General features: G+C 40.1%; 1 protein-coding gene across 3 annotated transcripts; it reads left to right on the forward strand.

Moving 5' to 3' along the window:
- On the forward strand, positions 1-27421 carry LPAR2 (lysophosphatidic acid receptor 2). 3 transcript variants are annotated; one of them, XM_007421416.3, is made up of 4 exons: positions 1-263; positions 15706-15790; positions 16271-17022; positions 25320-27421. In XM_007421416.3, exons 3-4 carry the CDS (start codon positions 16290-16292, stop codon positions 25619-25621), a joined length of 1035 nt encoding a protein of 344 aa, XP_007421478.1. In that variant the 5' UTR covers positions 1-263; positions 15706-15790; positions 16271-16289; the 3' UTR covers positions 25622-27421. The 3 variants fall into 3 exon arrangements, with proteins under 3 accessions (XP_007421478.1, XP_007421477.1, XP_025027657.1); XM_025171889.2 differs by lacking the exon at positions 1-263 and adding an exon at positions 288-467; XM_007421415.3 differs by lacking the exon at positions 15706-15790.

The following is a 27421-nucleotide window of genomic DNA, read 5'->3' on the forward strand; positions in this document are numbered from 1 at the left end:
GGAAGGAGGGAGCTTGCAACATCGCCTCGCAGGATCACCATTTCCAAAGGCTTCCACGGTGACAAGAGGCGACTTGGCGCGGCATCGCTTTCTTCCTTCCAGTTTTCCTGAAGAGCCAGGAAAGGAGAGCACGGGAGAGGCCGAAGCTGCCCCCCAATGGCCAGGCGCTCCCGCTCAGGCAGCCACCCTCGCTCCCAGGGGTGGGGAGATCAGCGTTAACAAAAGGCCAAGTCAGGGTGTTGGAGGTGCGCTCCTTTTCGCAGGTAAGCCTTTCCGCTTCAGTAGAAAGAAAAGGGAGGGTTGCAGGGCGCGGAAAGTTTGCACGGGCAGAGCCTGCCTGCAGCCTGCTTGGAAACAATGAAATTAAGGTCGGTCCGCTGGAATTGGTTTTAGCCTCTGCCTGTTGCCGTGCGGATCAATCCTTTCTCGCTTTTTCCCGGGCAGGAATCGCTCCCCAACGAATCCAAGTAAGTAGGGAAGGATATTGGCTAGGTCTTGCATGCAGGCAGAACCTGGTCTTGCAACTCTGACTGGGGAAGGAGGAAGGGCAGGGAAGTTCATGTTAATTGAAAGGTTAACCTTGGAAAACGAGTCTTAACTTGTTTGGGGTAGATACAGTTTAAAACACGGGCTCAGTTTCTCTGGAAGGAAGGTATTTTGGTCTCATCAGGCATGGAGCAAGAGCTGGCCTCTCCCCAGCTGGCTGGAATTCTAAGAATCTCAGGGTTTGTTTGTAAAAATAATTATGTTTCTGGTCCTCATGGTTAGTAGAGCCCTGCTAATGAGATTTTCATTGCTCAGGTGATAAGGTTCTGAACTGGTGAGAACTGGTGAGAAAAGCTCCCAATTTAATCTCTTTTGACTTAAGCGGATTCATACCTGCATCTATCGTTCCTCCGAGCACTGAAGTTTCATCGCAACAATCCTAGTTCTCACCTTGTTTCCACACAAGCAACAAGGGGGAAATTGCTACATTTGTGTGTTCTTCTTTTTTCAGCAAGCGGAGTCACAGAATTATGGAATAAGATGACATGAAAGATAATGAGCCCACAGTTAGAGGGAAACATGACTTGTTTGTTCATTGTATGGTTTATTTGGAAGCAAGTTGCCAGCTAGACAGGATTTTTAGGCATGGGATTGGCTGAAGGTTAAAATGGAGTCAGGAATCACAGGTGCTGATCCAAGGGGTCTGTCCCCTTTATTGGGTGTGTTCACGCAAAGTTTGAAGGTAATGTGGCGCTAACCATGGGGAAGGTATTTATGTGGTGTACTGAATAAGCTTGTGTGGTAGTGCTTAAGGTGTTGGGCTGGCACTAGGGAGGCCTTGGTTCTGGTCCACCCTCAACCATGGAAGTTCACTCAGTGACTTTGAGCAAGTTGCTTTCTCTGAGACCAGCCTGTGTCACAAGATTGTTGTTCTGGGATAAAGTAGAAGTCCCTCCATAAGCCACTTTTGAGTTCTTAGGAGAGAAATGGGATGTAAATGAAATCCATCAATAAATGAATATGGCCACTGGTCTGGCACCAAATGAATTAGGAAATCAAAGCGAGCCTTGGTTTCTTGTGTGGCAGTCATTTTGGCCAGGACCGCAACCATTTTTGCATTGGCTAACTAGCTGACATATCCTGGGTTTATTTTTTTTAGATTAAAAAAATAAAAGCCACCGTGGTTCTTCTTTGGGTCTGTGGTCACCATTCCTACAAAAGAAAGTCTTCATGAAGAAGGGGAGGGGAAGCAGAAGAGATGCTCTACCTAGAGTAAACCTATTTGGAGCTACTCTAGCTTCCTCTGCCTGTATCTGGAGGCCAGAAAGAAGAATTAGCCGTGGATAAACCCTCTTTCTGGGGCTGAAGGACATAAGTTGCCCAGGCTAAAATAAACACTGGTAAAAGCAATCATGACTTTATACCTTAATCTCAGTTTTACCAATACCAGGCATATAGCGCCTAGCTGAGTATAATGTCAGTATAATACCGAATGCGGGTATTCTAATTTCTTACTGCTCTTCCCCCTTCCACCAAGTGTCTGTCCTTTCACATAGCTGAATATTGTATGCTCAATATGAAGAAGTCCTTAGGCTGATTAATTGGGTAGAATATTCAAGCGGTTGATAACAGTTAGGATAGTGTGAAGTGATTAGGTCAACTTTTTAAAAAATATATATTTTACAAACTTTCTGCTCATCCCAATGAGAAGTGAAATGGTGTAAGGCAAAATGAGATAGTGGTGGATTTTGTTTCCAGTGAAAACAAAGAGTGACATGAGATACAGCCCAAGGAAATTGTCCACCAGAACATTCTCCTGCGCAAAAACTCCACCAAAGTGATGAGCCATGTATGGGCTCGGGAGCACTGTTTCTAATGTTTTCAACCAAGTTCTCCCTTGGAGACTTCCCAATGATTGTGTTATGTCTTAATTAGAGAAACTGGATGCCTTTTGAATTTTTCACCAGAAGGAGCAAAATATCCTGAGCTAGCCTTGTGTTTAATGGAGTGCTGCAGGTATTTTATTTGGCATCAGTCTTCTTCAACCAGCACCCTCCAGATATGTTGATGTACACCTCCCATCATCCCCATGGGTCATATAGTCAGAGTTGTAATCCAACATGTCTGAAAGATGCTAGGTTGGAAAAGGCTTATGTTCTTTTCCAAAATATCACCAAAGGTCATTATTTCTTGAGAGCCAGTGAAGACATCCCTGACCTCAAGTAATGAACACTCTATTCTCATTTGACAGTAGTGAATATTATCTGAATCACAGCACATACTCCATGGTCCTCCACCATTCTAGCTATCAGGTTCAGACTGAGACCTTGGATGAGTCTTACTAGCAAATAAGAAGCAAATAAGAAGCTCAAGATGTACTGTACTTCCAAGCTCCCAATTTCATTCAGGGATTAAAAAAACAACAACAGAGAGCTGCCAGTCCACACCTAAATGTCAAAAGTTGGTTTAATGGAAAATCCTGCCATTTTGCACCTTTTAGCAAACAATACTTCTGCAACTCCTCAAACAACAATACATTTATAACTTAATCTTATTAATTGATCTAGGATAGGTAGGTAGGTAGATATAAAATTCTGCCACCCTAGTAGCTACAGTTGAAAGAGAGAAATTCCAAGATATTTGGACACAAACAGTTTTTAACTTGTGGCTTCTCAAACAGCAGCCTGCAACTTTCAAGGTGTTGCAAGGAACTGAGAGGAGGGGTTGCAACTGTTTTAAACCTATCCAATTTTCTGCAGGCAAAGCAGGAACTCAAAACCTGTTCAGGCCTTTGGTTGGTGCTGGGCTGTTAATGATCCTGCAAAGTTGGAGAAGCCTTTTGTGTGTGAGAAAGAGAAAAAAATGTTCATTATTAAAAAATAAGTAGTATATATATCCCTTGTCTATCTCCAATCCTAATTAAACGATTAGTGTTATTCAAGGGAAGGGGACTTGCAGAAATTCAGTTCCTCTGCCTTGGAACTGAAACAAATATTCTCAAATATTCAGGTTTTCAAGTTTGAATTCATATTAGTTTGAAAATTCATTTTTACCCCCAGATTTGAAGTGTGTATGCTTTATACTTCCTCACTGCTTTGAAAATTGGCAGATTATGGAAATTCCTCTTTGACACCTGCTCAAACGAAACACGTAGATTACCACTGTGTACTAATAATCAAATACCAGGAAATAGTAAACAACAGTGGCATTTTGTACTTGACCAAATGCTGTCAAGCGTGAATACTGAAATAGAATTGTACAAGGTACATGTTTGTATGTGTGTTCATGTATATAAATAATTCAGTATAAATCTGATAAAATTTGCAAGAAAGAACATTGAAGGGAGTGTTGGGAGTGGATTTGTTTTTACCAAGTTAGCAATATCTGGTGGTGGGAGAGGTTTAGGCTTCTCCTATTAAACAAGCAATGTGCAGGTTACACAGTGCATCTGGACTGAAAGTTGTATACCAGAGTCTCTTTGGGGGAAGAAAAAAACCTCAACTTTTGACTGACAGCAACTGAAAGCAACTTTTAAAAAAAGCAAGCACGTGCACACACTCCACCCAAACACTTATTTTTAAGTTAAGGTAGCCCTTTTCTCATTACCTTTGTCTTTGGTTAACTTCTAAGGATCTACCATGAAGTAGCGCATGCTGTAAGCATCTTCTCAGTTCACCCCCAGTGCTGGCCAGATATTTTAAACCTCAGGTTTAACATGCTACAGGGATTGGTTGGTGGAAAACCTTATGTAATATTCTTAAGAAAACCCTAATAAATGTACAGTATAAGGAACCTCTGGGACATGTTGTTAAACATTCCTGTAAGAAAATTCCTCTTCATTTAAGCTTTTCATTGTAAAGTAACAACATAAATTTACATGCACTTCACACTTCTCCAGTACTTGCTTGCTTCTTTCCTCCCTCCTTCCCTCCCTCCCTTTTTCTTTCTCTCTCTCTCTCTCTCTCTCTTTCATTTTCTCTTTGGTATTTTATTTTAAACAACTATACATTTTGACTGGCATTTTACCAGTTTAGTGTCAACTTTTTCTGGTTTCATTATAAATCATGTTATAATTTCCACATATCCAGCTGATAGAAGATTTATTATCAATTATCCTCCCTCCAGATCCTGTAAAATGATGGTTCATCATTCAGTTTCTTCAAGTTAGGAACTTTCTGATATTTTTTCAAGTAGAACTATTGACCAAATTTTATTCTGCAATTTTTCAATCGACAAATTACCCAAGTATTTTCAGTGTTGAGCAATTAATAATTTAGCTCACATAACTCCTGGCAACTGCTTAGACTAGTCCCTGCAGTTTTCTTGACAAGATTTCAGAAGTGGCTTGCCATTGCCTGCTTCCCAGGGCTGGGAGAGAAGGACTGGCCCAAGGTCACCCAGCTGGTTTTGTGCCTCAGGCAGGACTAAACTCACTGTCTCCCAGTTTCTAGCCTGGTGCCTTAACCACTACATTTATAGAGATGTATAAATGATTGATTTTTAATCCCATATCCTTTTCATCAAATATATGTAAATGTATTGGTGTAAATTTAATTTTTTGTTTCATTATAATACTTTGTCAAAAACTTTTTTCCAAAAATCTGATACTTTTTCATATATCCATGAAAGCTAGAAGAATGTTCCCTTCTTTTTTTTAACCATTCCAACATTTTGTTGGATAATTATGGAATATCTGCAATTCTGTATGGAGGTTAAATGCCATTGATGCAAGATCTTCAAATATAATTCCTGCATAGAAATGGGCAAATCTCTTGTTCTGTATTATTCTGTATACACCCTTTCATTTGCCGAGTTCTATATTGATTATAAAACTCATATAAATCATCGGGTGTTAAAAGGAGATATATGCTATAGAAGTGCTGCGTACCTCCTTCTCCATAATATTGTTTATTTTATTTTAGATATGTCTTTTTGAAGAAATGCTCGAGTATTCAAATCTTTTATATTTTCAACATCTATCCACTGTTCTCATTGATCTTCCACAATGAATGGCCTAGCTGGATTGTTTGAGAATATAATTTTAGACATGGACTCTTCCTCTCTTTTTCTGAGAACTACAGATTATTTTTCTATTGATTCTTGGTTTTTTTTAATTGAAATAGAATGTTTCATCTTTCTTTTACCATTCTGTGAAAAACTTTTTCTAGGATCTTTATAAGGAAGGACTGAAATAAGACATTTAATTTGGAAAGGGCCATCACTTTAACTATAGCAGTTCTGTAGTGAAATGTTGAAACAGCTTTTGTTCCAGTGCTTGGGGTTTTAATCTTACATTAATCAAGCAGCAGAACAAAGAAAATTATGCAAAGCAAACACCTTTAAAAATAAGATGAAAGACTACGAAAGGAGTAGTACAAGGAGAATGCATAAACCAGGGAAGTATAATTAAAAAGAAACCCTCACAATTAGCAGTCAATGAAATCTTGATTGGAAAACAATTTATTGACAAAAATATAATGACAGGCTCCCAAAATATATATGAACGGTTAAAAAAAGAAAAAGATTGGATATTTTAGAAATTAATAAAATCTCCCCAAAACTTTTACTTCTAAAGTAAAAGGATGTTCATTGTCCTTTTTACTATTTAGTTACAGAAACCTTAGCAATAGTGTTACACATGAATAATAAAATCACACAAATATACAGTAGGAGGAAATTATTAACTTATCTGCAAATATATTTAGTATTAACTTTCTCAAACATAGCACGCTCATATTCATACAAGCCAAATAAATAAATAAATAAATATTTAAAAAGGAGTTGCAATATTTTGCAGAAGTATCAGGTTTAACAATTAATTTAAAAAAACCAAACCCTCAATTACTGTGCCTTCCTACCCTCCAGAAATACAAAAAAGTGTCCAATGTCTTAGAAATACCTTTGGTACATAAGCCTTTTAAATACTTAAGTTCAGTGTTAACAAAAAAAGAAAGCTAAGCCATCATTTAATAACAACTATGCTCCAGCAGGGCAAAAGACAAACTCCAGCGTTTTCTTTTTGCTACTCCCCTCTGTCACATTGGGACTGAGTCCTGCTGTAAACCCACAACTGCCTCTTCTTTTTAACTGGGTCCAGGAGGTCAGAACTGTGCAGGCCTGTTGTTGAATAGCAGCCCCGGCTTCTTTGTTTGCTATATCATACCAATTAGATCCTTTTATTGCTGAGTCTAGTCTGGTTTGTGGCCACCCCCACCCTGGTGCTAAGCCCCAAGGTCAGCTGTTGCCTAATTGCAAAGCAAAGACAGGCCCTCCGGAAAATCAGGGAAGGCTTTACCTGTCAACAACCCCCAGGCTGCACCCCGACTTTTATCTCTCCTTCCCTGCATTTCAAAGGGATTCCTGAATGGCTTCTCCATTTGTTCTGCCTCTTTTGCGGCTGAGCTTTTGGCTTATACGGGCCGGGTCGTCTGTGAAGCAGACAGCTTCATTTTCACGCCATTGGTTACAAACTAGGAATGGCCTTTGGTATGGAGGGCATAATAGCACTGATGTCTTGAACATCTTGTTCTGTTGCTACCTTTGCTTAAACATGTTTGGCAGGTTTTGGGGAAATGATGTTAATGTTAATACCGTCACCATCACCCCAGGAAAACCTGTTCAGAAGAAAATGTGGGATGTGTAAGAATATAGCAATGAAACCTCTCTGAAAATGCCTTCAGTTCTTCTCAATGAATCACAGCACAAACCCATTTTCCAGCTACAAGCTTCTTGAGTGCTAAAGGGAATCATACCATACAGCTAGTCCCCCCAAAAAAGGGCCATAGGAGTTTGGAAATCTACTTCCAGATCCTTGGCCTTGGTATTCATGTAAATTAATTGTGTATTAGTTTTGTCTGTTGCCTTTCTGGAAATGACTCGCTGCTGGAAAAGTTGTGAATTCAGAAATACAGGGTTGTGTTTTGAGCTTCCGACCTCACCTTTGCTATTATGCATGATTTTGGACGTGTTGCTCCTTTTTTTAGCCTGTACAGTTTAACTTTCTCTGGAATGGAAGCTCAGCCCCTTCTCTGTCTTATATTCATGTTCTTCAGCAAATTATTCATGGTTTAGCTTTTTTTTTTCTTTGCTTCTCTATGAAATGAGTGTTTGGGACTGGTTGTGTTCACCATGGTCAGCATTTTGCTCTCCCCTCCTACAAGGCTGGCTAGAGACTACATACTAAGTAAAGGCCATGAACTGGTTAAAAAGAGATTCTGATTTTTGTCCTGGAGGTTTGTTATTTCTTCACCACTACATTAATGGGAATGTACTAAGGAGGGAAAGAAAATTCCTAGGAAGACTGTTAGTCACCCATCTGTCTTTCCTTCCACTCTGAATTGGTGGCATTGGCCCATACAAAGGATCCTTTGGATTAAGAAGAAAGTCATTAGATCAGGGTTCCTCAACCTTGGTGACTTGAAGATGTGTGAACTTCAACTCCCAGAATTCCCCAGCCAGCCATGAGGAACCCTGCATTAGATGACTGGTTTAAGAAAGAAAAATCCTCTGTCCATTGAATGCTAAGTTAAAAGCAAACTTGACTACCTCACCCAAACCTAGCTTTAGTCCCACCCCTTTGACAAGTGCAGTCACTATGACATCACTGGAAAGTGAACCAATTGTAGTCTCTTTTCTCTTTTGCTAAGAAAAGCCAGTTTTATGATCAGTATCTAGTAGTATTGGCGTTAGGAAGATCTGCCTTTCCCCCATTGGTACCATCCAGATGTGCTGGGACAGCTGGAGGGTGCCAACTTGGGAAAAGAGACAGTAGATTTTAAAAGTCCTGTGAGAGGTGGTCAGGTCTTAATAACCCATCTGGCCCTTTCTCATTATTTTCATCATAACTCACTCAGCACTTTAAAAACAAAGCAATCAGTTGATGTAAAGTAATGGTTGCTGCTCTTCTGCTGATTGAAATGGTTTTGTGGCACATTTCAGAGCCTGCCAAAGAAAAAGCCCAAATAAAGTGGATGTCTAAAGAAAATTCAATATAGCCAAGTATCCATTAGGTAATTTCAGATTCCAGGCTTAATTATGTTTCAGTGCATCTTTAGATGGCAGTGAGTATTACTTCAAAATGTGATGTATCCAAGACTGTTTGACAGCACCACTGATTATAAAGCTTCAAGATCTGATTGCTAGTGGTTCCCAGAAAATGTTGGATCATCCCAACCACTGATACTTGTCTTGGGGACAAGCCTATCCACTTTAGGCAAACCACTCTCTCACAAGCTGCATGTTGCTATACAAGAAGTGAATAAGATACATTACAGGAGCTTCCTTACCTTTAAGCAGAGTGAGATGCCTCATGAGAAGCTGACTTTGGGGGGACATGAAAGGGCAGCAAATTGTTAGTCAAGAGCCCTGATCACTGGATTGTCAGAGCCCCGGTTTTCCAGCTTATGGCAGGCTGTTTGTAACAGGCCTTCCCTCATCCAATGTCTTGGATGAGATGGCATGTGTCATTGAGATCTGGATGGGTGTGGAGTACCATCTTGGAAGTATGCCCACCTGGGTTCCAGGTCTGGCATCCGCTGAAACCCCTGGACAGGGCTGGGGGGAAAGAGTAGCTATTGTTATTTGGCCAGCTGTGATGGCTTCCAGAGTCACTGCACTGCAGAGAAGTGGATATAAGACTTTTTTGTGAAGTTGGCCGAAGGGGGCAGTTGAGATTGCTGTTGCTCTACCCATCTCCTGGTTTGGCAACAATTTTTCTGCCTGAGCTGCTCAACACTATTGCCAGATTAGCAGCAGAGTTTCCTAGACTGATGGTCCTGGGAGACTTCAGCCTGCTTTATCTTGGTGAGAGGTCTGAAGTGGTTTGGGAGTTCATGGCTACCATGACAACCATGGACCTGTCCCAAATCACTGAGGGCCCTCTACACCTATGTGGTAATACATTACATTTCGTTTTGGTCTCAGGGTAGATATGATGGTACCTGAGGGTGGGGATAATAACATTTGTCCTTGTTGTGGCTAGATTATTTGTGAGTGGCTTTGGAGCTTCCTGGCACTGCTCTCCTCTACATGGAGGGAGGGTTCTTAGATGGGTCCATCCCACAGCCTGAGCAAGGAAGAAAAGAGGATCAACTTTGGCTGTTTCACACATCTTGGGCTGGCACTGACTGAGGTATTGCTAATGTGGAAGTTGGAAGAAGACTGAAGAGGAAAGCACACCTCCTCATTACAGGGGTGCATCAACCACAGCTTTGGGTTTTGACCTCTTTAGGAAAACAGCCCAATTATCTAGACCAATTTGAAACTTGCCTAATTTTAGACAGTCTTGCAATGCTTCTTGCTTTCCTTTGACTGTTATAGAAATAATAATAGTAGCATTGAAAAATATATTTAATGGAATTCTGTGAAATTTGAAGGCATAGTAAACCAGGGATTTAGGTACTGAATTCCTTTTGTTTTCCTTCCATGGATATTTGGGGGCGGGGGGTGGAATTCCTGTAATTTTTTGCTTATTTTGCTTGGGGGCAGAATTAAATGAAGAAAATTGAATTTGAAGATTGTATTGTTCCCTCTGGGTTAAAGTTAAATTTTGGGGACACACACATGGCATGCCACCTGTATACTGCTATTGCACACTGATAGGGTAGAATTGGAAACTTAAACGAACTATGTTCTTGTAATTTTTAATACTTTGTGTACCAGAATTTAACTCTGAAAATGTTATTTGGTATAGAGATAAATGTGGAAAAAAAGGTTTCACATTATAAGGTCTCCTGGGGGGAAAATATTGGCAGTGATCCTAAAAAATGTAGAACTGTCTGATCAATAAAAATGTGGAAATGGGTGTGGAAAAGTCCTGAGAAGCTTAACTGCTGTCACTGATACATTCAGATGTATTCATCCCTGAGAACCCTGTTACACTGTTTTCACATTACAGTATATACTGTATACTTCTTCTAGGGTATTGTATCTCAACCTCAGCAACTTTAAGATGTGTGGACTTCAATTCCCAGAATTCTCCAGCCAGCATGCTGGCTGGGGAATTCTGGAAATTGAAGTCCACACATCTTAAAGTTGCTGAGGTTGAGAAACACTGCTCTAGGGGGAAACTGTGAACTTGCTTGCGCCAATAAAACTATGGCTGAAGTGAAGCTTGAGCCCAGCCCTTTCAGTCTTGCACTAATATTCATCTGTATATTTCTGGACAGTCCAAAAAATTATTTTAAATTCAAGCCAGCATGTCATGTTCTCCAGTGATACCTTTGCTAAAAAAATATTAAAAGATTTAATCCAGTTGCACAGAACAACAACAGGCATTGCTGAGTTAAGCATCTCATTTCCGATTTCCATTTGTTTACATGCTATGTTATTTCACAATTGCCAAATATACTTTCATAGCCTAATTAGTTCATGCAGAGCTCAGGCAACTCAGCAAGGGCAGCCAGATGCCAAGGGAGGGAGTCTGAATAAACACTAGCTTTTGGGATGGTCGCTATTACACAACATGTGTATATCATCTTTTTTTTTTTTTTTTTTAGAATTATTATTTTTATAAATAACTCAAACGTAACTAGTGGCAAACATAACTAGTACTCCTTCCTCCTCCTATTTTCCCCATGACAACAACAACCCCATAAAGTGGGTTGGGCTGAGAGAGAGTGACCCAAAGTCACCCAGCTGGCTTCCTGGGCAAAATCATCATCTTGGGCAAAGGAAAGGACGTTGCAGTTGTATCAGATGTAATGGAAAATATACTTGTATCTTTCACATATTCTCTTAGAGATGCCATGTCCAAACTGGAACCATCCAGATGTGTTGGATTTGAAATGCAATGTATCTGAAAGGAACCAATTAGGTAAAACTACTCTAAGGAACTCAAGGTGGAAAAAAGGTCACTCTTCTGACTGCCCTCCATTTTATAATCACAACAACTTTGTGTGATAGGACATGCTGAAAATCAACAGTTAGCCCAAAGTTGTTTGGGATGAATTCAGTACAGAGTTACTGAAGTCCTATTGAACCCAATGGTTAGGTTCTCATGTTCTGTCAAACCAGATTATGCATTGTAAACTAGAGATGCTGAGTTCATGCAACACTCAGATCCAAGTAGCCAGATTGTGATTTAATGTAATGTGTAAACCCAGCAAGTGGGCGTTTCAGCTAAATGGCAGTTTAAACTCAGGAATCTGAAACTTCATTCAGTGTACCATTAGCTTTGGAAGCATTTAAAACTATATCAATAGCCTGGAACCCCCAATAACTTTTGAATTATAGCATCCATAATCCTTTGCCGAGAATTGATAGGAGTTGAAGTTCAAAATACTAAGAGAACCTTATAAAGCAAAGAAGAAATTTTATGGGAGTTTCTGTTGATATACCACTCTTTAAATTTCTTGCAACCAGGGTATACACGGGGTCAGGACTGAGGGATGTCAGAAAGGATTAAATGGAGAACTGTGACAAAGTATGGAAGAAACCCTTTGTGGGTTTCTTTTGTTACAGATCTTTGAGTTCTCAGAAATGCGTCTGGGTTATAATGATTGGTAGCATAACCATTTGTTATAGGCAGAGGTGATATTCGGTCTATAGATATGGTGCAATCCAGTGGTATTTCATTCTGTGTTCAGAACATTTAATTTGTGAACAGAATAAACAGTTTCTCCAGAGGAAAAAGGAGCTGATACAGGTCCTGCTCTCAGACATTTAGGGGATCCTTGGGTGTCAACCTTGTTCTGAGCAATTATGCAAGGGCAGTTGTTTCTACTTGGTTCCCCCTGCTAACCAGAGTGACCAAGTTAGGGATTCTCCGCCCAAAATTTAGTGTTGCATCTGACCTGAGATCCTTGACTTTCCTAGTAATCTAGAATGATGAGGGATTATCAAATTAGATGCCAATAATTCAGTAATTCTCTTTTTAAAGACAAAGTCTGGAGGTGGAATGTTCAGAAGTCTGGATCATGCTCATCTATAGTGTGTTTTGTTGGATTTTACCTTAGTTTAGTCTACAGTACAAATCCAGCAAATTGTAGTTTATTCAATAAATCATGGTTACACAAATGTTAAATGTTGGCTTAGTAAGCAGCATGAACTCAGTTGTAGTCTCCTATGTTTATACAGCAATTACACTGCTAGCCTTCCCCAGTCTGAAATTGGACTGCAATTGTCGACATTCTTAGCCAAGGAAAGAATGATACAAGGGAACTCTGGCCAGAATCTTATACCTAGTTTTTGCAATAACAGCATTCTGTTTGCATGTTTTGCACCCTTTGAGACTTTTAACAGGCATCTGTCTTGGAGTTAGGAGCTTGTAATGAGTGCCAGTAAAAGGCCAGTGGTTGCAGCTGGAAATACATGAAAATGTATTGGAATGGCTGTTTCATTACGAAGTGATAAACAAAACTTACAGCATTATTTTTTATATATTCTGAGTCAGAACAGCTGTAGTTACAGAAAATCTTTAACATCTGCCTCTCCCACATACCCAACTTAGGAAATATTTCTGAGGAAGAGTTTCTTATCAGATATGGGCAACTTTTCCCAGCTTGGCTTCTATCTTGTCCCGAGGGTTCTGCGTCTTCAGCAAAACTGAATGGGTGAAGTGAAGGCTAATGTTGTACTCCCTGTTATTCCTCATCCCCTGTCAGCTTCTCATTTCTGCAAACCACATCCTTCTGTTTGTGGGCTTCCCCACTCATTCTTCAAACCTGAAGATTCTGGCCTAAAGTGGAAAACACTTTATCTAGCCGATTCCCTCTTAACACAGATTAGATATTGAGGCCAAAGTTGGAGATTGGTAGGAGAATATAAATTGCTCCTCCCCCCCAAGATATTTCTGTACAGTATGCAAAAACAGTTAAAGCAGGATTTTTAAAAAAATGCTTATTGCATTTCTGTGGTTACCCAGTTGCTTAAAAGGAAAGGAACCTGACCAAATGTGGATAGGTTTTGGGAGAGAGAGGTCGGATAGAATCCTCTGTATTGGTCCTGATGTTACAGTGAACCCCTTTTTGAAAAGGTAATTGGCGGAGACAATAGTGGAAGAGTTTTGTGGAGTGAGGTAGATAGAATATAGTGGTAAATACAGAGAGGGAAGGAAGCATGACATCTTGAATGGAATGCAGAATTTGCCATGTTGTTCCATTGTTGCATTTTGAACACATCCTGGACCAGTAAGTGTTCAAAATGGACACATCTTGAACACAGTCCTGGATCAGTTGAAACTTTTGAACAGCTGCTTTCCACTCCCTTCTTACAATTCCTCATATACGCAATCGTAAATTGGGTTGGATGTAACCAAAAAGAACAATCTCAAAAAAGTATAGGTTATTATTGGAGTTAGAAATAGGAGATCTACCCCATGGTTTAAAGGAAGCTTGGGATATTGATCTGGCAGGAATTATGGAAACCAGGTGGATTCACCTCCGCTTCAGTGCAAGAACTGCAGTGGAAGATTGTATATCGCTGGCACTTGACTCCAGTCAAGTTGGCACATATATATCAAAATTATTCTACCAAATGTTGGAGAGGTTGTTCAAAAAAAGGGTAATTCTTTCATTTGTGGTGGTAAGGCGATAAAACTATACCCTTTCAGCTTAAAATTTTTGCAGACATGAATACCATTACTAAACAAGGAATTGAATGCTCCCGAGAGGTAGACTTATTGCATTTATTTACAGGACCGAACCTCAAGCTTAAAAATAAGGAACTTATTATCTATTGAATTTTAGCAGCTAAAATAATAATTGCCCAACATCAGAAAACTCTAGATAATGTAACAATCGAGATTACAAGGCCTCTTCAATTGCCGCATTAGAAAAAAATCATAAATTAGGTTAGATGTAGGCAGACTAGCTGGATTTGTTTGTATTTTTATACATGCACTAGGAATTAAGGCTCTATAGCGCTTTGCATTAGAAGGCCAAAAGCTACTTTGGAGAGCATGAGGATGCACAAGTAAGACCTCACTGCAACAGATTAAATGTGTTTTTCCCAGGATCATGCTGTAGCTGCAGAGTACAGCATCCCATAAAAGATGCAGCTGCTTTAAGGAACTATAAACAGGTACTGTGTGAGTACTTCCATGTATTTCAAAGTACCTTTTGGCCTTCAAATCTGAAATGCTACATAGCTACTAGGAATATTTAAAGCGTGGGTCTGGTTGATTTAATTTCTGCACTGAGAAAGGTGAGTTCTATCAGTAAGCCAAGTGTGCATCCATACTTTTTCTTTTTCTTTTTCTTTGCATAATTTTGCCTTTATTTTACAGGACCTGCTAATCACAGGCACAACAATGGTGTTGAGAGGGCTTCTCTGGCCTCTACCATTTTGGTCCATGTACTTTCAAGTATTCCTTTTTAGCTGTAAATGGGTATATTTTTAGCATTTACATCCTGCAATTTCATTATATTCCCAAAGTAGAAACTGGTAGGGTTTTTTTCTTTTTCTTTTTAATGAAAACTGAGATTCTTCAGAAGCTGACATTATAGGAGGTGAATCTTGTTAGTCTATGGTGGCCAAAAAAAAAAAAAAATCAGGAGGAGTCCTGTAGCACCTTTTGGGACTGACAAAAAAGTACTTTATCCAACTTTAAAACACTATGGAGCAAGAAATTGCTGAGCTCCATACATCAAAGGGTGGAGTCCTTGCTGGTCTCTGAGCTTGGTTGCTTGCTTGCAGACATTTCATTACCTGACTAGGTAACATCATCAGTGCTAGTGAATGTGTTTTTGCTCCCTGTTTATATACAATAGCTTGCCCTGGCAGTGTTGGTGGGGTGTGGTTTTCTCCTTGGGAGTTCCTTGATTAGAGTATTGTTTTCTGCTTGATTGTTTGTCTGGTGTTCTGTATAAACAGATTTTTAAAACTTGGTCTTGTACAATGTATCAGAATACAGAACAGAGACTGAAGCTGATTCTCCCATTTCCTTGTACCATTATATAAGAGGGGTTTATACTTCTGCAAGAATGACCTCTGTCAAAAAGCTGCATAAGTTAATTAACTAGCATTCGGTTTTTTGGACTGTTTACTGAGCTGTTGTGCTGGGTCACAACAGCAATGCTGTCACTGTCTTTATTTCATTTTATTTGCTTTTCTGGAAACCAGAAAGTTTGAAAAAGGGAAGAGATGAAAAACGGGCCTCGCAAGAAAGCAATGGGTTCTAGTTTTTTTAGAACCCAGTAGACTTGTGGGTTCCTACCTGTATCATTAACATCATCCTGATGAGGGAAGTTTCTTCTCTATTTTCTCTTTTGCTCTCTGTAGGTCACCCGCAATGTTGCTGTTTTCATCCTGACAAATAAGCAGTATATAACTTTGTAAACCACCACCAGTCTTGGACGGAGCAGAGGTAGGAAACCTGGCACTTTCCAAATACTTTAGGTTACAGCACCCATTGTCCCTTACTATTGGCCTTGCTAGTTGGAGATAAATAACTGGACAGTATTTCTTTCCCCTAATAACATACATGGAAGATGTATAATAATTATGAGGTAGGTGCTGTTTAAGATCACTCTCAACTATTGGTAGAAGAGAGAAAATCTTTGGTTGTTCATCTTCAGTGAGTTGGGACACATGGTGATAATTGCATCAGAAGAATACTTAATGGCTGGGACTTTCTTGAGTGGAAGATTGGAGAGTGAATTATGTCTGATGTGGGCAGAGAACTTGAGATTAGCTAGACCTGTCTCCTGTCCTCTCTTTAAAGGTTAAGATTGTGTAAACAGAAGACTTCATTTCTTTCTTTTCACCCTGTCTTCTGTCCTCCCTTTAAAGGTTAAGATTGTGTAAACAGAAGACTTCATTTTTTTTCTCCCTCTCCCCCAACCAGGATTTGACTGTTTGAGAAGATGAGTGTGTGCCATTATAATAAGACAGTTGAGTTCTTCTATAACAACAGTGGAAAGGAGCTATTCCATGAATGGAGGCCCAAGGATATCTTGGTGGTTGCCCTTGGCTTGACAGTCAGCATCATTGTACTGCTCACCAACTTGCTGGTCATCACAGCCATTGTTATCAATAAGCGATTCCACTATCCTATTTATTACCTGTTGGGCAATCTGGCTGCAGCTGATCTTTTTGCTGGGATTGCATACATGTTCCTGATGTTCCACACTGGGCCAAGGACAGCTAAGCTCTCTCTCAAAACTTGGTTTATCAGGCAGAGCCTCTTGGATACCAGCCTGACTGCCTCAGTAGTCAACCTTTTGGCCATTGCAGTGGAGCGTCACCAGACAATTTTCACCATGCAGCTCCATAGCAAGATGTCCAATCAGAGGGTGATTATTCTCATTGGCTGCATCTGGATAACAGCCCTGCTGCTGGGTCTCATCCCTTCATATGGCTGGCACTGTTTGTGTCAGCTGAATGATTGCTCTACAATGGCTCCTCTCTACAGTCGCAGATATTTGACCTTCTGGGCACTCTCCAATCTCTTTATCTTCCTCATTATGGTGGTCGTCTACACACACATTTTCATCTATGTCAAGAGGAAGATGGCTCGGATGTCTAAGCATACGACATTCCACCCACGCTACAAGGAAACTATGATCAACCTCATCAAGACAGTCATCATTATCCTCAGTAAGTAGAAGTGCTGTCTATCTCCAGTTTTCTTTCAGAGTTTCTTTATGCACACATACAAGGGCTTCTTCTTTCCTTCAGTAAGACACATAAATCCATACATGCTCAACACACTATTCCATTTTAGGATAAACAGTGTTATCTAGAAGTACAGAAAAAGTACAGAAGTACAGAAGAAGAACAAGTACTGAATAAAAGGATTAAAGAGAAAAAGAAAAGAAAATTGAATTAAATTTAGTTTATACAGGTAATCCTCACTTTACAATGCTAATTGGGATGGAAACTCCATTGTTAAATGACACAATCATAAGTTAAAAAACCACACAACTGTGCTGCTTAGCTACGGCAGTTCCGGCACTCCCAGTTGCCATCGTTAAGCAAGGACCATGCAGATCATTAAGCAGGGACCTCATGTGATCGCAACCTGCAACTTTCTGCTAGCTTCCCCGCTGACTTTGCTTGTCAGAAGGCAGCAGGGAAGGTCACAAATCATGATTGCAGGATGCTGTGATGGCCATAAGTACAAAGACCCATCATAACTAGCACTCAACTCGTTCAGCACCATTGTAAGTTCGAACAGTCGCTGAATGAATGGCCGTTAAACAAGGGCCATCTGTATGAACACTCTTCACTTTATGTCTCCATAACTTTGTGTCTGTACTAACCATCCTTGCTTCCTCCCAAGTCCATACACCACTTCATACATTACCTCACTTCTCACCTCTCTCTCCTTAAGAATTCCATCAACTTCATCTATGACTTTTTCAGTTGTCCCCTCCCTCCCAATTTATTCATTCTTCCTTTGTATGTTTGTTTTGCAATTCAGTCCTCCTTCATTCTCTCTAAATGATTGCTCACTTTTGTATTCCATTCAATAGATGGCATTCTTGACCTTGTACCTTCTTGCTTTACCACACACAGTTCTTAAATAACTCCTTCCAGACCCAGCTCTGACTTCCATATAACAAAATGGGTAGAAGCGTGTTCTTATATACAGCCAGTTGGCCTCTTTTGTTTTAGAAGGAACATACCAGTAGATGAAAGAGTCTTCCTCCTTCAGAGTCTGCTTTTTATATGAATATGATGTTTGGAATATTATTAATAGGAGCAGAGCTAGCATTCTCTCCTTACATGTTATCTTAGACACAGTGGTGGCTTTTGGGATGCCAGAAGACAGCTACATAAGAACAGGCATAACTCTCTCATTTTTTAAAATGGAGATCCTGGGGACTGAACCAGGAACTTCTGTATTTAAAAGATGTAATCCATTATAGAATAGTTGTTATCCCATCAAGGCACTTTGAAAAATGGTTGATGTTGGAACCTTTTGAATGAATATCTTGAGATCCAAAGCCAAGCTAGACGTCATCAGAACAGCCAGCTTTTATAGTTCGGTGACTCTGTTTTATTCTTTTTTTTCCTTTCTTTTTGCTATTTGAATGGTTTATTTTGCTATGCACAAGAAAAGCAGCAGGAGGCTGTTTTGCCTTGGCTGAAGTTATAGGGAACTGAGCCATATTCTAACAGATAATTGCCCAAGCTGTATTATTCCCTGAGGACTAAGAGGCAGCCAGAAGAATGCAGGGGGTTGCTCCCTCTGTTACGACCAGCTATCTTGGTTTTGTGACCAGCTATCTTGGTTTTGTATAAACGTATGTGGAGGTGTGACAAGGTTCCTGCTGTGGGAGAGGATGAAGTGAGGAATGCATGGCTAGCCCAGAGGGCAAATTAAACTGAACTGTTCTTTCTTTCACTGTGGATGGATGGATGAATGAATGAATGAATGAATGTGCGTTTCTTAACAATCTGCATGTGAACGAGCAAAAATTAGGCGCATATTGTTTCTGAGTATGTCAGCTTTTGATTGGGGTTGCTTTGGCTGCTTTTTCTTTTAACGTTTGAGTGTTTCAGGCCCAGCTCCAGTTTCATTTTTAATGGGGTCATTAAGTAAGCTGTTCCTCACCTGCAAACTCTCCAGCTATGACAGTTTGCATGGGCTTTGCGCATGGCAGTCTGCCACATTAATGCTGCCAACTTCAAAGACAGCATGGGCATTTCAAAGATGAGCTGGCGTTATTAAGGTGGCACCAGCCAGTACGTGCTTGCGGTGTGGATCCAGATTGCCACTTGGCATCAAGTCCATCCAGCCAAGTGACATTAGCTGTGATGGCTACAGCAGTTGTGGGGCCCCTCACCTGCCCTATCATGCAAGGTGATGCTGTCCGATTTGAATGTCTGTGGCTTTGCTTTATTGCTGTTCTTCCTTAGTGCCATCTACTGTATATTATGTCTGGGACCTGACAGTTTTGCCTTGTAAGGCCATATTACAGCCAGCGAACAAAACCAAGAAGTAAATGCGAATTTTCCCAAGAATTTACGATTCACAACTTTTACTGTTGTTAAAAATAACTAGTAATAAACTAGACAATTAAGACTTCTCAAGAAAAGGAACCTGTTACACACGCTGCTCCCAGGTTCGGCTTATGGCCACTCACTCACACACTCACAGCCTGTTGAGGCACGCGGATCTTGTCAGCCCCCCTTGCTTTCTACCTGGGTTTTCCAGATAGGTGCGGCTGGAGCAGACAGACACACAGCCCTGGTCAACAGCGGGGAAATAACTGGGGATACACACAAATCACTTCCAACCGAACACTGAGGCACAAGAGGTTCTTTGTAATACACGGAGACCCAGTGAATTTAAAGTAACAGCAAAACTTTACTGGTTGCAAGGTACATTTGCTCTTTCTCATCACACACACACACACGCACACGTGCGCGCTCTTCCACACTTACCCACGTCCTTCCCAACTAGGCTGCCAGGCATTAGCTAGAGGGACAGAAGCCGCCAAGTCTGGATCAAAGGTGACTCAGATGACTCAGCTCAGACAACTCAGACGACTCAGAGTGGGCGGGCTTTGAGACCCCTTTATCCCCAAAAGTCCTTGCTTTGTTGATTCACAAGTCTGGCAGTTGTTGATGGGATTGGGGTTTCCATGTGCTCAGGCCCAACTTTTTTTTTCTGGTTCAGGTCCTTTGTTTTTTCCTTAACAACTTGCTTCCTTCTTATCTACCTCCCTGAAGGGATCTCATAGATAAGTTTCCTGGCTTTTGTCCTCTCTGCTTACGTGCCTGCTTCATCTTTAGGTTATGGCAGCTTCAGCCTAGTCTCACAAACCATGACATCTAGAAGCAAGAAGACAAGAAGCTGAGTTTACATGCACACGTGCTGAGCCATGATTTGTTTGGTTTGCATCAGCTCAGCCATTCTTATTTAACCATGGTTTGTGAATTAGTGCGCTATGTGAACTGAGCCACCATGGCTTAATGATATGAATTCAGCCATGGTATGGTGGTGTTCAAGAAGTACTGTGCTTTGTCTAAGTATAGGCAAAATTACATGGCTTCTTCATCCAGTAAATTATTTGCAGAAATGAATTACAGTTGTGGTGGTAGATGGAACCCTCCACTCTACTTGATGTACAGTAGAGGGGACTATAGGTGGGGCATTGCAGAATTTGTGTGTTATAGTTGTTTGAAAGTTCTCTTTCCATTAGCTTTCATCATAATTATTGTATTTATTTTGTATTCGAACCCTAAATTGTGACAACTATGATTTATTAAGGCAATCTCATTTTTATAAACTATGATTTGAGGTTGGATTTCAATAAACCAATATTAAAATTAACCATATTTTTCATTTTGTACCTAACAATAAACTGTGGTTAGTTAAAAACAGGAGCAAAACTTCTGAAGTCCTTGCAGATGCATCAGAGAGTTGATGAACTGGAGGACTCTTCTAAACTATAAACACTAAAATATAGTTTAGTATTGCATCAAAATAGCTGGCGTCTTGTAGTGAAGACAAAAGTTAACAGAATGAAATATCTAGAAAGCAATAGGTTACTAAGATATTAGCAAAAGTGGTCATTTTTGTGTGTGTCTGGATTCCTTTGTGTAAGTAGATGTATGCTGATACTACAGCTTTTAACAGAAGCAATGTTTTTTGTCTTTAATAAGAGCTTGATTTACTTTTTATACAGGGAAGAGGATCCCAATATCAACTGACAGAGCCACTATGTGAGATGGGCAGCTATACAAATATGATTAAATAAATAAACTGCCTCTCCTCATAATCTGCATTTTTATCATACATGTTTTGTTTTAACTTCTTCTCCAGAAGGCTCAACACACTCAGGTTTAAAATGTGCATGTGTGTCAGTAAGAAAGAGGATTCATTTAAAAGGATGTTGAAAGTAGTTTTATTTGGATTTATTTATTTATTTATTTTGTCATTGACATGATGCAGAATGCATTGTAGTTTCATAGGCTGTTATATTTATGAAGCATTTTGTGCTGTTTAGCCTTTCTGCAGATGAATCAAATACCAAATTGAATTTTGTTTCTTGCAAAGTTAACCCTGTGGAGAGGCCAGTAGGAACAGCTAGAAAAGGAGCAACCTTTTAACTCTTCATGCGATTGCTGTGTAAAAGTCGTGGACTAAAGATAGGTCAAAAGGTTTTGACTCTGATTGTGGGCTTTTCAGCTGTGAAGTGCTGTGATCCTCCCGCATCCAAGTCCCTTCCTGGTGCTCACAATGGTACAGAATGGATTGATAGATGATGTCACCTAACCTCCTAAGGGTTATATGAGTGTTAGTAGAGTTTGCTCCCCAAGGGTTTGCTCAAGGCTATAATTTCATACATAGCTAGGATGTTTGAGGAAAAAAGGAATTTTATCTTAACAGGAATGTTGGAAAAAAACAACTACTACTAGCTTATTCTCAGCAAATATACCTCCTAAGAACAGACGGTAATTTGAAAGGGGGCAGTTTAAACTGAAAACTTCCTAGTCCCTGCCTATCAGATCAGCACTGAAGTGCTTGTTATATAAATTTAGGGCTATCATATCTGGATTGAAAAAAAAAATTACCAGGAGCAACCTAATATATAAAACACATGCATTATCTACTAAGTAAGTAAATGCTCTGGGTTGCTTAAAGTCCAGTATAGTGCTATTTAGTTCCGTGGTCACAGGTCAGATGGTCTCTCCTCTTTGGCCTACATTGATTGAACTCTAGGTTTTGAGGTTAGGACTACCAAATCTGGGCTACAAAAATCTGAATTATCACAAGATGACAGCAAAGAATTAAGGGTTTTCTCTTTCTCTTTGCTGGCATCTTGAGGTCTTCTGGAATTTTTGCAGCCCAGGTACAGTAGACTTACGTGGATCTGATAGATCAGGAGGGAAAGGAATGAACGCTTTTCCACTGGAGGATCTAAATTTTGGGGACTTTTACCAGTGGTAGATGGAACTTAAGGAACTTCCACTTCATATACTTAGACCCTACCCACAAGCATCCATGGTGTCTCAGACATATACAGAACAATTAAGTCAGAAAAGCACCTCTCGTGGGTGGCTTTTTTCAAGCCTGACTCTTCCTCAGCTCTGATCTTATAAAGATTTACCCACCAGATATATGCAGGAAATAGGCTTGAAAGAGGGTCTCAAAATCCTTTTTTAAAAAATGTTATTAAACATTGTAGAGAATTTTTTTTAAAAAAAAGGAAAAACCAAAACAGAGAAAAAAGAGGCAAAAAAACCACACCACAAAATAAATAAACAGGAACTTTATAAGTGTCATAGGATTAAATAGGACTAAATTTGTTAGGAAAGAATTTTCAATATTCTATTAATTTTACATAACCAAATATCTTTTATTGTTTTAGAACCTGCATGTCATTGTTAAAATAACTATCAGCAACAATAATTCAGCACAGTATAAATCATAAAGTATGATAAAGAATTGCAGTAATTTCTATCCAAACAGCAAAAGACCTATTCTTATTTAACAGATCATTGAAAGTCTTTTGTTAAAAGAAACCCAAATTTTGGATGTGGTACAAGTCCATATAGGAATTATAATCCAAAAATGCTTTCTAAATTGAATTACATTCTGCATCAGATTTACTTTCGAAATACAAAATTGTTTTGGACATCGAGGCATAATCTCACAAATTAATTAGCCGTTCTTCTCCAAATGGAACTTTCCAGTAAGAAGTATAAAATATCCTTGTTGCAGTTATATTACTAGTTTGGTATACTTTATGGGGATATGTAAGGTTTAGTAATATTTAATTTTTATAAAGCAGGTTGGAAAGGAAATTCAGCTTTTAAATTTATTTCATTCCCTTATAAATCATTTCCCCAAATCATTGAGTTTTGCAACATTACCACCAGATATGGAAAAAATGATCCAACTTGTTATATTTTCAACAATGTTTAGAAAATGTCCATTTTAGCAATAAGTACTGGAATAATATACCAGCAGTAAAACATCTTGCACCTGTTTTTTCTAAGTATAATATTTCATATAAATGTAATGCTTTTCTTCTGCTGAAATTCTTATTGCGGCATATCAATTATTGTGTCTAAATTCTGCATCCATTTAATCATAGTCTATTTCTGAATCATATTTCACCAACAGCTTACAAATAAGACCCAGCAAATGCTCTGAATTAGCTTCTCAAAATCCTTATTGCTTGGGGTCAAGGAGGAAGACGTTAAAGGGTCCAAGGTCACACTCAGCCCATAAATTGCTGGTTCTCCTCTCATTTCTCAGAAGAATGTTTAAAACTAGAGCCAATTGGCTTTTATTGTATCTAGAGAGCTGCCAAGTGTTAAAAAGTTCCTCTAGATACAACTCTATTTTTAATATGTATTTCTTCCATAGATCTTGTTAGTGTTCAGGAATCCAACAAAATGTATGCATGGATAGGAACTGGGAATACATCCACTGTCACATTATGAAGTTTATCTCTTTATAGGAAGATGAGCAGGCAACCAGAAGATGTAGTTAATGAACATAGTTCTAGTTTGCATCCTGTGAGCATCTCAAGAGCCCTGCTATATGCCTACGTAATCCAGCATTCTCTCTTACACTTATGGAAGTATAATGGAAGAGCAATAACCAACTTGAGCTATTGTTCTGTAGCAATGGATATTTAAGGCTGTCCTGCATTTGATTTTGGAAATAGTGTATAATAGTAACTAGCTATCGATAGCCTAACATACATTTTGATTGATTGATTATGTGCCATCAAGTCATTTTTGACTCTGAGTGACCACATAGATTTTCTCTGTAAAGATCTATCCCCCACCTGTTCTTTCAGGTCTGTCAGTGGGGCATTTATCACCACTGTTTGTTTGTTTTTTAATCTGCGCTCAGTCGTTACCGACTCTGCAGTGACTGCTTGGACGAGTCCTTGCAGTTTTCAAGGCAAGGTATTTCGGAAGTGGTTTGCCAGAGCCTCCTTCCTAGAGCAGAGCCCAGCTGGCGAGCGCAGGAGGCGGGGTTTCCGTTGCTTCGCGCCCTTTTCGGGCGAGCGCGGTTGCGCTACCCGGCAACTGCTCCCAACTCCTTTTGCAAGGCGCCGCCAGTATTTTTCCTCCCACTGGAGTGAGAGTCCCCATTTATCTACTCACGTGAGTTTTCGAACTGTTGGGTTGACAGGAACTGGAGAGGAAACAGGAGCTCACCCTGTTAATGTGAAGGCTGGACTCAAACCACTGAAGTGTCGACCATTTCTGGCCGGCAACTTTCAGCGTCATTAAGCCGCTGCGCCACCATGTCCCCTTTTAAAACTTTCTAAATCGATGGCTATAGCACTGAATTCCATGGTTTCATCACATGTTGGGAGAAGAACAGCTTCTTTGTATTGATCCTGAATCTTCTCAAGAGGAGAACTGGTTTCAGGTTCTACTAGTGTGAGAGAAAGAGAAAAACTTACTTGCCCATGCTTTCCCTGCCAGTCATGTTATGCCACTTTCTCCCCCTTATCCATCTCCTTTCTAAATTAAAAAGGCCCACATGGGATAGCATTTTGAATCATTTTGGTTGTCAGTTTTGGAAAGATAATTGTGAAAAAATCACAGGTGAAAGCGTCAGAATATGCATCCTTCCTTCCTTTGAAGAGGGAGTCTAGTATGCCTCCTCCAGCTAGTCTCCCTCCTTGCTGGCAAAAGTCTAACCTAGACTTCCCTGGTATGCTGGGGCTGGAGCTTCCAGAATTCCCATCCAGTACTGAAGCTGCAGCATCTACACATCTGAAGGAGTTAGGTTGGGGAAGGCTGGGCCAGCCGTGAACCAGGTAATGTAGTCAGCGTGCTTCTTCAGCATTAAAGCAATTTGACAGCAATATCTTCCACCACACATCCCTCTCCTTGCGAATGTGCAACCGCTTAAAGCCTTGAATTGCTGTGGAATTTTTCTCATAGGTTCCTCTCTCCTGTCTTAGGTGCTTTTGTGATTTGCTGGACACCAGGGCAGGTGGTTCTCCTGCTGGATGGCCTTGGCTGCAAGAGCTGCAATGTGTTGGCAGTGGAGAAATACTTCCTCTTACTGGCTGAGATCAATTCACTCATCAATGCCATTGTCTACTCCTACCGGGACAATGAGATGCGCAGCACTTTCCGGAAGATCCTTTGCTTTGCCTGCCACAGGATGCCAAAGTACTCACCTGCCTCAAGCAAATCCAGCACCATAGAGCATCGGATCCTCTCTCAGAATGGGCATCCAGTGATGGATTCTACGCTTTAACTCCGCAGTCCAGGTTGCTCTCCGCTGATGGTCCGAAGCCGTTGGTTTTGATCTGTGGGTGGCCCTTTTGAAAGAAACTGGTATCGGGGGCCTACAGTGGCTGCAGCAGGACTGGACAGTCTTGTATCTGTGGATTGCTTGGGGATAGAGGGCTGCAATCTTGATCTATAGCTCCATGCTGCAACGGGGTGTGACCTACTAGCAGAAGCTGACGGTGTGCAGCCTACTAGCAGAAGCTGTTGTACTGAGACTCTTGTTGAATCATGTCTGGAATACAGTGACTGTCAGTCACCTGAGCTATGGAATTCGCGCATTTGGTCTGTTACAGGCTTGAGAGACACTTTAAACACTCTGCTGCATTGAGAACCAGTTCAGAATTGGTTTGCACCACAGCTTCTTAAAGGCTTGTTTTTTTCCTTCCTTCCACAGGCTAACAAGCAACGCTTGCTCTATCTGCTAACAAACTATGGGTGGCCCCTTAAGACAAACTTTATTTGCTTTGTTCTTAAACACAAATATTTGGACAAACTTTGCAAAGTGGTAGAACAAAAATATTGATGTACGTGTGTGTCCGTTCTTGTGAAATGCTATTTTTAACCACTGTGTTGATTTAGTTGAGGGATTGTATCTTCTGCCAAACCAAGGCACACCTCTGAAATGCTTCTGCGCAGGATGAAGAATCTTTCTGCTGGCTTTTTCAGTGTTACTTGCCTTTACTTTAGCATGGCTGTTCTCAGTGAAGATGCAAAAAGCTATTCTCTGTTTTCTGTACTGAATCCTTTAGAAATTGTTTCAAATGTAATGAGCTTTTCTACTTAAACTTTTGTGTCCCCCCCCCCCCCCGCATCTGTATAACTCAGGGAGATTTGAAACCAAGATGAACAAAGTACCAGCAGCTATTCTACCTAACTCCAAGGTAAATTTTAGGCAGTGGAAAGAATTATGCTAACTGGGATCTGATAACACAGCAGGTATATGAAATAATGCAATGCATAAAGAGCACTTTTTACCTACTATTTGATGCTCAAAGGTGTTGTGATACAGTTTAGGTAATCACTAAAGCACAGTTTAATCTTTCGGGTAAACCTTTTCCAGCCATGGTTGATTATGTTCACATGTCCTTCTCTGTAGAAGAAATTTATCCATGTATTCTTGATATTTGGGTGCCGTGTCCATACAGATTGTACTCTGTTATCTGCTCACAGGGTTCTCCTTTCACAGAGATTAGCTGTGGCAGTGTGTGCTGCTTTGGAAATCATGAAACAACATCCTCTGGGATCTTGAAATGTTCCATAGCAGAAAGACACCACAGTGTAGTTTTCCTTTGTGGTCACAGGATGGAGGGCTTCTTCTCTCAGGCATTGCTTGAGCTCTGGGGCTTAAGGTTAGGGGTCCCGAACCCAGGCTAAAAAAATCCAGATGTCCATTAAGGTGACAGCAAAGGTCTAGGGTTTTTTGTATGTCTTTGTTGCCATCTAGTGGTGGTCTGGATCTTTACAGTCTAGATTTGGCTATTTGAGGTAGGTGTCCCAAACTGAAATTCCTGAAAGTACTTCAGAGATCCTGACAAGACCTATACATCTGAAACATGCCATATAAACCACAAGTAAGAAATCTGTATATCTTAGTGATTAAGATTATTAACACCTCTGTATTTATAACCATGTACTGACTCTCAAAAAGCACCCAATGCCACCATACATTGGCTGACTTTAGACTATGCTATGTTATACTTTTACCATGGTTTATTGAATAAACAGATAGCTGGGCTTTCAGCCTTAAGCCATGTTTTAGAAATAA

The sequence above is a fragment of the Python bivittatus genome, unplaced genomic scaffold (assembly GCF_059951505.1).
Source record: "Python bivittatus isolate LINGU-HERP-01145 unplaced genomic scaffold, Pbiv_v1 ctg000220_np1212, whole genome shotgun sequence".
Taxonomy (NCBI): domain Eukaryota; kingdom Metazoa; phylum Chordata; class Lepidosauria; order Squamata; family Pythonidae; genus Python; species Python bivittatus.